Source organism: Coregonus lavaretus (assembly GCF_964263955.1).
Source record: "Coregonus lavaretus genome assembly, contig: HAP1_SCAFFOLD_315, whole genome shotgun sequence".
NCBI classification, from domain to species: Eukaryota; Metazoa; Chordata; class Actinopteri; order Salmoniformes; family Salmonidae; genus Coregonus; species Coregonus lavaretus.
This window is the reverse complement of record NW_028165262.1, coordinates 470,892-480,000: the sequence shown is the minus strand read 5'-3', so window position 1 is coordinate 480,000 and position 9,109 is coordinate 470,892. Positions and strand designations below refer to the sequence as shown.

Below are 9,109 nucleotides of genomic sequence, written 5' to 3'. Positions count from 1 at the left end.
TCACCACATTACATGATGCATTATGCGTACGTATAGTTGACTGTGTTGTGGTGTTGTGCAGGAGACCTGGTTGGTAAAAGCAGCGCACTGATTGAGCCTCTCGTCCGTCCTTACCTCTGACCAACAGCAACACCTTCTTAGAGGTCAAGTCCGTCTCCAACCAGATCTGGAAGTTCCAGCGCTACCAGCTGATCATGAAGTTCCACGACCGGCCCCTCCTCCCTCCGCCCCTCATCATCTTCAGCCACGTCTTCATCATTCTGAAGCACGTCTGCCGCCGCTGCAAGAGAAGGACAGAGGGCGAGCAGGACGACAGGGACAACAAAGGACTACGTCAGTGGGGTTTTTGGGTGATATCGGTTGACTGATTGATTGGTTGAGTGAGTGATTGAATGATTGGTTGATTGATTAGCTGGCTGGTTGGCTGGCCGAATGGGTTTTCTGGCTGGCCAGCCGGTTGGTTTGGCTGTCTGGTTGGCTGGCTTTGGTCCTTCAAGACGGATTTCAGTGCGTTCTACCGGGTTTCCGAAGCAGTTTGATTCCACCGACCCAGCTCCAGCGTGTGACGTGTGTTTCTCTGTCTGACAGAGCTGCTGCTGAATGCTGAGGAGCTGAAGGCTCTGTATGAGTTCGAGGAGCAGTGTGTGGAGGAGTACTTCAGAGAGAAAGAGGAAGAGGAGCAGTCGTCTAACGACGAGCGCATCAGGGTCACATCTGAGAGGTCTGCATGCTCTATGAGAGACCGGCAAGCTATATGGTCTTTCCTCTTTGGTGGACTGCTTACATTGAAATAAGCAACTGTAGCAAATGTATGCACTCACTAACTGTAAGTCGCTCTGGATAAGAGCGTCTGCTAAATGACTAAAAATGTAAAAATTTAAATATTCGCTACAGTTGTTCATATTTATCAGTAAATCCCCACCAATATATTTGGTGTAGTCGGGCAGGGTGCGTAAAAAAACAAACAAAAAAGAAACAGTTGTGGTACTATTGACTCTCGTTCCTCTCAGGGTGGAGAACATGTCGATGCGCCTGGAGGAGGTGAATGAGAGGGAGACCTCCATGAAGGCTTCCCTGCAGACGGTGGACCTTCGGCTGGGTCAGCTGGAGGAGTTCTCCGGACGTATGATGAACGCCCTGGAGAAGCTGGCCGGGGTGGACCACCACGACCTGGTCAGGGCCCACTCTGGGGTCTCCTCAGTCTGCGACCCGTCATCCCTGTTCCGTCACAGCTCCGTCAACAGGTTTAATAACTTATTTAAAGGACTCTAGATGAGAAAGACAATGGTCTGGTGATTCATGGACAGCACAGTAGTCTAGTGTTTATGGATGATGTGAGGATGATATTTACTGATTATCAGCACAGTAGTCTAGTGTTTATGGATGATGTGAGGATGATATTTACTGATTATCAGCACAGTAGTCTAGTGTTTATGGATGATGTGAGGATGATATTTACTGATTATCAGTACAGTAGTCTAGTGTTTATGGATGATGTGAGGATGATATTTACTGATTATCAGCACAGTAGTCTAGTGTTTATGGATGATGTGAGGATGATATTTACTGATTATCAGCACAGTAGTCTAGTGTTTATGGATGATGTGAGGATGATATTTACTGATTATCAGCACAGTAGTCTAGTGTTTATGGATGATGTGAGGATGATATTTACTGATTATCAGCACAGTAGTCTAGTGTGTATGGATGATGTGAGGATGATATTTACTGATTATCAGCACAGTAGTCTAGTGTTTATGGATGATGTGAGGATGATATTTACTGATTATCTATTTGTCTGTCTGTCTGTCTGTCTGTCTGTCTGTCTGTCTGTCTGTCTGTCTGTCTGTCTGTCTGTCTGTCTGTCTGCCTGCCTGCCTGCCTGCCTGCCTGCCTGCCTGCCTGCCTGCCTGCCTGCCTGCCTGCCTGTCTGCCTGTCTGCCTGTCTGCCTGTCTGCCTGTCTGCCTGTCTGCCTGTCTGTCTGTCTGTCTGTCTGTCTGTCTGTCTGTCTGTCTGTCTGTCTGTCTGTCTGTCTGTCTGTCTGTCTGTCTGTCTGTCTGTCTGTCTGTCTGTCTGTCTGTCTGTCTGTCTGTCTGTCTGTCTGTCTGTGTCTGTTAGCTCTGACGGCTACAGCCTGTACCGGTACCACCTGGAGATGGGAGACGACACCCGCTCCGAGGCCGGGGACATCAAGAGCCCTGAGAGGATGGGGAGCCAGAGGAAAGGGAGCCAGAGGTTGGCGGTTGAGAGGAAAGGGAGTATGAGAGAAACCACGACCAGCACCACGGCCCCTGTGAAGGAGTACGGGGCCACGTTAGATGTGGTGGGGCCCAGAGAGAGGAAGCAATCCAGCTCCAGTGTGGATAGACTGATCTCTGGGCAGAAGGAAACCCAGAGGCCTGAGCCTCCTACAGGGTCTTCTCCACAGCCCAACCCTGTAGCCTCCCTGGACGCAGCCCTGGAGAAGGCAGGGGTGACCATGGAGAAGATCAAGTTAGAAGCAGCCGTCTCATACCCCCTGGGGAGGGTCAGGTCCCTGCAGTACCACCCACCAGAGACCCACAGTGACTGTCCGACCTCCAGGCCCAGATCCAGGAGCGCTATGGTGTACAACCCAGCCGATGGGGGAGATGAGGGGGAAACTTGGGCCACAGACGTCAACAACCCCCTCACAGGGGAGCAGGAAATGGGTACCTCCAGATCTCCGACCATGGGTCGCTGGGCAGCCCGCTTCGAGTACAAAGTCCACCCCTGCCCGTTCGGCCACACGCCCAAAGTCTCCATGGAGAAGCTAGTCCCCACCACCACCACCGATACGAAGGTCGAGGCAGAGGTCAAGGAGACAACGACAGACGGTGAACAACAGGAGCCAGGGAAGAGCAACAAAGATGGCGGTGAGGAGAAGCAGGAAGCGGAGGACAAAGATACTGGTGGAGGCCTTCTGCTTGTGGCAGAGGACAGGATGTATCCATCACTGAGGTCTAAGAGCCTGAACACCAACCCCAGGAAGGTGAAGACCAGAGGCGACCGCGTGCAGAGACCCAAGTCAGCCAGTAGTGTAAAAGACTTAACAGCTATGTTTGGAGGGACTGGGGAGACAGAGACAGAGGCAGAGACTGACAGACAGTGTTAAAGACCTAACAGCTATGTTTGGAGGGACTGGGGAGACAGAGACAGAGGTAGAGACTGACAGTGTTAAAGACCTAACAGCTATGTTTGGAGGGACTGGGGAGACAGAGACAGAGGTAGACTGACAGACAGTGTTAAAGACCTAACAGCTATGTTTGGAGGGACTGGGGAGACAGAGACAGAGGTAGAGACTGACAGTGTTAAAGACCTAACAGCTATGTTTGGGGGGACTGGGGAGACAGAGACAGAGGTAGAGACTGACAGTGTTAAAGACCTAACAACTATGTTTGGAGGGACTGGGGAGACAGAGACAGAGGTAGAGACTGACAGACAGTGTTAAAGACCTAACAGCTATGTTTGGAGGGACTGGGGAGACAGAGACAGAGGTAGAGACTGACAGACAGTGTTAAAGACCTAACAGCTATGTTTGGAGGGACTGGGGAGACAGAGACAGAGGTAGAGACTGACAGACAGTGTTAAAGACCTAACAGCTATGTTTGGAGGGACTGGGGAGACAGAGACAGAGGCAGAGACTGACAGACAGTGTTAAAGACCTAACAGCTATGTTTGGAGGGACTGGGGAGACAGAGACAGAGGTAGAGACTGACAGACAGTGTTAAAGACCTAACAGCTATGTTTGGAGGGACTGGGGAGACAGAGACAGAGGTAGACTGACAGACAGTGTTAAAGACCTAACAGCTATGTTTGGAGGGACTGGGGAGACAGAGACAGAGGTAGAGACTGACAGTGTTAAAGACCTAACAACTATGTTTGGAGGGACTGGGGAGACAGAGACAGAGGTAGAGACTGACAGACAGTGTTAAAGACCAAACAGCTATGTTTGGAGGGACTGGGGAGACAGAGACAGAGGTAGAGACTGACAGACAGTGTAAAAGACCTAACAGCTATGTTTGGAGGGACTGGGGAGACAGAGACAGAGGCAGAGACTGACAGACAGTGTTAAAGACCTAACAGCTATGTTTGGAGGGACTGGGGAGACAGAGACAGAGGCAGAGACTGACAGACAGTGTTAAAGACCTAACAGCTATGTTTGGGGGGACTGGGGAGACAGATACAGAGGTAGAGACTGACAGACAGTGTTAAAGACCTAACAGCTATGTTTGGGGGGACTGGGGAGACAGAGACAGAGGTAGAGACTGACAGTGTTAAAGACCTAACAGCTATGTTTGGAGGGACTGGGGAGACAGAGACAGAGGTAGAGACTGACAGTGTTAAAGACCTAACAGCTATCTTTGGAGGGACTGGGGAGACAGAGACAGAGGTAGAGACTGACAGAAAGACAGAACACATGAGACCGACTTCTGATGATGGCTGACTGGTATCACTCACTGTGGAATGGGATAAACTAGCCAATGATGTGTGGCAGAGCGGAGCAGCATGGAACTGATGTCTGAGACCCAGGAACGTTGCCATATCTTGGTTCCACCAATTCATTCCAGTTCATGGGGGACAGCTTTGCTCGCGAGCGAATGGCGAAAAGTACAGCAATTGTTGAGTTGTTGTTGAATGTTTTTTTCTTCTTCTTTTTATTGTATTAAATGTATTTCGTGTTGATAATCAAGCAAATAACATTGCAGATACAGACCAGCAATCTTATAAAGACAAGGGATATTTGTATTTATCTAAAATGGTACTCATTATACAAACAAGGTAAGAGCTGATGCATAGGTTTTCCGAACATTTGCTTGATCCTTCAAAACGGGTTAAAAGGGAGAATTATAACTACCTCTGTGTAACACAGATCGAATAACACTGAATTCTGAAATAAAAAATATGATTATTTGAATTACCCTTGCATGTGGTCAGTATCAGCGTATCTGTCTGTCTGAGTTAAAATGCTGTAACAGCGCCCTCTATAGCTCAGCTGAGGGAAATAAAGGAACTAATGCATTACAGCAACAATTCCCCTGAGAGGAACATACAGCAGGGACGGTCAGCTCCAGTCCTCGGGGCCTGAAAAACCCCCAACAATGCAATAATCAATAACAATGTACCACTAGAAAGAAAAAAAAACACGAGAAATAAGAAGAAATATGAAGAACGCAATAAATAAGTAAGCAACTATATACAGGGTCAGTTCCAATACCATATTAACAATGTGCAGGGATACTGGAGAGATGGAGGTAGATATGTATAGGGGTCAGGTGACTATATACAGGGTCAGTTCCAATACCATATTAACACTGTGCAGGGATACTGGAGTGATGGAGGTAGATATGTATAGGGGTCAGGTGACTAGGCATCAGGATATAAGATAAACAGAGTAGCAGCAGCTTGTACAGTGCATTAGGAAAGTATTCAGACCCCTTCCCTTTTTCCACATTTTGTTACGTTATTCTAAAATTGATTAAATAAAAAATGTTCCTCATTAATCTACACACAATACCCCATAACGACAAAGCACAAAAATGTTTTTAGAAATGTTGGCAAATTTATTACAAAAAGAGAAAAAAAATACCTCTTACATAAGTATTCAGACCCTTTGCTATGAGACTCGAAAGTTGAGCTCAGGTGCATGCTGTTTCCATTGATCATTACATTTTACATTTACGTCATTTAGCAGACGCTCTTATCCAGAGCGACTTACAGTTAGTGATTACTTTTTTTTTTTTTATACTGGCCCCCCGTGGGAATCAAACCCACAACCCTGGCGTTGCAAACGCCATGCTCTATCAACTGAGCTACATCCCTGCCGGCCATTCCGTCCCCTACCCTGGACGACGCTGGGCCAATTGTGCGCCGCCCATGAGTCTCCCGGTTGCGGCCGGCTGCGACAGAGCCTGGATTCGAACCAGGATCTCTAGTGGCACAGTTAGCACTGCGATGCAGTGCCTTAGACCACTGCGCCACTCAGGAGTCATCCTTGAGATGTTTCTACAACATGATTGCAGTCCACCTGTGGTAAATTCACTTGATTGGACATGATTTGGAAAGGCACACACCTGTCTATATAAGGTCCCAAAGTTGACAGTGCACGTCAGAGCAAAAACCAAGCCATGAGGTCGAAGGAATTGTCCGTAGAGCTCAGAGACAGGATTGTGTCGAGGCACAGATGTGGGGAAGGATACCAAAACATTTCTGTAGCATTGAAGGTCCCCAAGAACACAGTGGCCTCCATCATTCTTAAATGGAAGAAGTTTGGAACAACCAAGACTCTTCCTAGAGCTGGCCACCAGGCTAAACTGAGCAATCGGGGGAGAAGGGCCTTGGACAGGGAGGTGACCAAGAACCCAATGGTCACTCAGGACCTCAGACTGGGGCGAAGGTTCACCTTCCAACAGGACAACGACCCTAAGCACACAGCCAAGACAACGCAGGAGTGGCTTCGGGACAAGTCTCTGAATGTCCTTGAGTGGCCCAGCCAGAGCCCGGACTTGAACCCGATCCAACATCTCTGGAGAGACCTGAAAATAGCTGTGCAGCAACGCTCCCCATCCAACCTGACAGAGCTTGAGAGGATTTGCAGAGAAGAATGGGAGAAACTCCCCAAATACAGGTGTGCCAAGCTTGTAGCGTCATACCCAATAAGACTCAAGGCTGTAATCGCTGCCAAAGGTGCTTCAACAAAGTACTGAGTAAAGGGTCTGAATACTTATGTAAATGTGTCATTTCAGTTGTTTATTTTTAAGAAATTTGCTTTGTCATTATGGGGTATTGTGTGTAGATTGACGAGGGGAAAAAAACAATTTAATCAATTTTAGAATAAGGCTGTAACGTAACAAAATGTGGAAAAAGTAAAGGGGTTTGAATACTTTCTGAATGCACTGTATGTGAGTGGGTGTACGTGTGTAGAGTCAGCATAAATGTATGTGCATGTTATATGTGAGTGAGGAAATGACAGAGCGAGTGTTTTTGTGTTGGAGCGACAGCGCGTGGGAGTGTGTGAGCATAGAGACTGTGCAAATACTGAAATAAAAGGTCAATAAAGATACAAGGTTAACTCAGACAGTCTGTGTACAGTGGCTTGCGAAAGTATTCACCTCCCTTGGCATTTTTCCTATTTTGTTGCCTTACAACCTGGAATTAAAATGGATTTTTTTGGGGGGTTTGTATCATTTGATTTACACAACATGCCTACCACTTTGAAGATGCAAAATATTTTTTATTGTGAAAAAAACAAGAAATAAGACAAAAAAACAGAAAGCTTGAGCGTGCGTAGCTATTCATCCCCCCAAAGTCAATACTTTGTAGAGACACCTTTTGCAGCAATTACAGCTGCATGTCTCTTGGGGTATGTCTCTATAAGCTTGGCACATCTAGCCACTGGGATTTTGCCCATTCTTCAAGGCAAAACTGCTCCAGCTCCTTCAAGTTGGATGGGTTCCGCTGGTGTACAGCAATCTTTAAGTCATACCACAGATTCTCAATTGGATTGAGGTCTGGGCTTTGACTAGGCCATTCCAAGACAGTTAAATGTTTCCCCTTAAACCACTCGAGTGTTGCTTTAGCAGTATGCTTAGGGTCATTGTCCTGCTGGAAGGTGAACCTCCATCCCAGTCTCAAATCTCTGGAAGACTGAAACAGGTTTCCCTCAAGAATGTCCCTGTATTTAGCGCCATCCATCATTCCTTCAATTCTGACCAGTTTCCCAGTCCCTGCCGATGAAAAACATCCCCACAGCATGATGCTGCCACCACCATGCTTCACTGTGGGGATGGTGTTCTTGGGGTGATGAGAGGTGTTGGGTTTGCGCAGACATAGCGTTTTCCTTGATGGCCAAAAAACTCAATTTTAGTCTCATCTGACCAGAGTACCTTCTTCCATATGTTTGGGGAGTCTCCCACATGCCTTTTGGCGAACACCAAACGTGTTTGCTTATTTTTTTCTTTAAACAATGGCTTTTTTCTGGCCACTCTTCCATAAAGCCCAGCTCTGTGGAGTGTATGGCTTAAAGTGGTCCTATGGACAGATACTCCAATCTGTGGAGCTTTGCAGCTCCTTCAGGGTTATCTTTGGTCTCTTTGTTGCCTCTCTGATTAATGCCCTCCTTGCCTGGTCAGTGAGTTTTGGTGGGCGGCCCTCTCTTGGCAGGTTTGTTGTGGTGCCATATTCTTTCCATTTTTTAATAATGGAATTAATGGTGCTCCGTGGGATGTTCAAAGTTTCGTATATTTTTTTATAACCCAACCCTGAACTGTACTTCTCCACAACTTTGTCCCTGACCTGTTTGGAGAGCTCCTTGGTCTTCATGGTGCTGCTTGCTTGGTGGTACCCCTTGCATAGTGGTGTTGCAGACTCTGGGGCCTTTCAGAACAGGTGTATATATACTGAGATCATGTGACAGATCATGTGACACAGATTGCACACAGGTGGACTTTATTTAACCAATTATGTGACTTCTGAAGGTAATTGGTTGCACCAGATCTTATTTAGGGGCTTCATAGCAAAGGGGGTGAATACATATGCACGCACCACTTTTCCGTTATTTATTTTTTAGAATTCTTTGAAACAAATTTTTTTCATTTTGTGTATGTCCATTACATGAAATACAAATCAATTTAAATTACAGGTTGTAATGCAACAATATAGGAAAAACGCCAAGGGGGATGAATACTTTTGCAAGGCACAGTAGCTCTTTAGTTAGCTATTTATCAGTCTTATTGCTTGGGGATAGAAGCTGGTCAAGACTTTATGCGTCGGTACCGCCTGCCGTGCAGATGCAGAGAGAATAGTCTATGCCTTGGGTGGTTGGAGTCTTTAATGATTTTCAGGGCCTTCCTACCACACCGTCTGATATAGATGTCCTGGATGGCAGGGAGCTCTGATATAGCTGTCCTGGATGGCAGGGAGCTCTGATATAGAGGTCCTGGATGGCAGGGAGCTCTGATATAGATGTCCTGGATGGCAGGGAGCTCTGATATAGATGTCCTGGATGGCAGGGAGCTCGGCCCCAGTGAAGTACTGGGCTGTCCGGACCACCCTCTGTAGCGCCATTGCAATCAAGGGCGGTGCTATTGC

At 47.1% G+C, this 9,109-nt stretch overlaps 1 protein-coding gene across 1 annotated transcript in view; it reads left to right on the top strand.

The window, feature by feature from the left end:
- trpm1a (transient receptor potential cation channel, subfamily M, member 1a) overlaps positions 1-3,134 on the top strand; it is a gene marked incomplete at both ends in the record, with an annotated part of 48,317 nt that extends 45,183 nt beyond the window's left edge. The window contains 4 exons of the mRNA XM_084191190.1: positions 128-333; positions 589-721; positions 1,011-1,244; positions 2,120-3,134. Coding sequence (XP_084047316.1) covers positions 128-333; positions 589-721; positions 1,011-1,244; positions 2,120-3,134 — 1,588 coding nt within the window. The remainder of the gene's footprint in view (positions 1-127; positions 334-588; positions 722-1,010; positions 1,245-2,119) is intronic.
- Between the last annotated feature and the right edge of the window lie 5,975 nt (positions 3,135-9,109).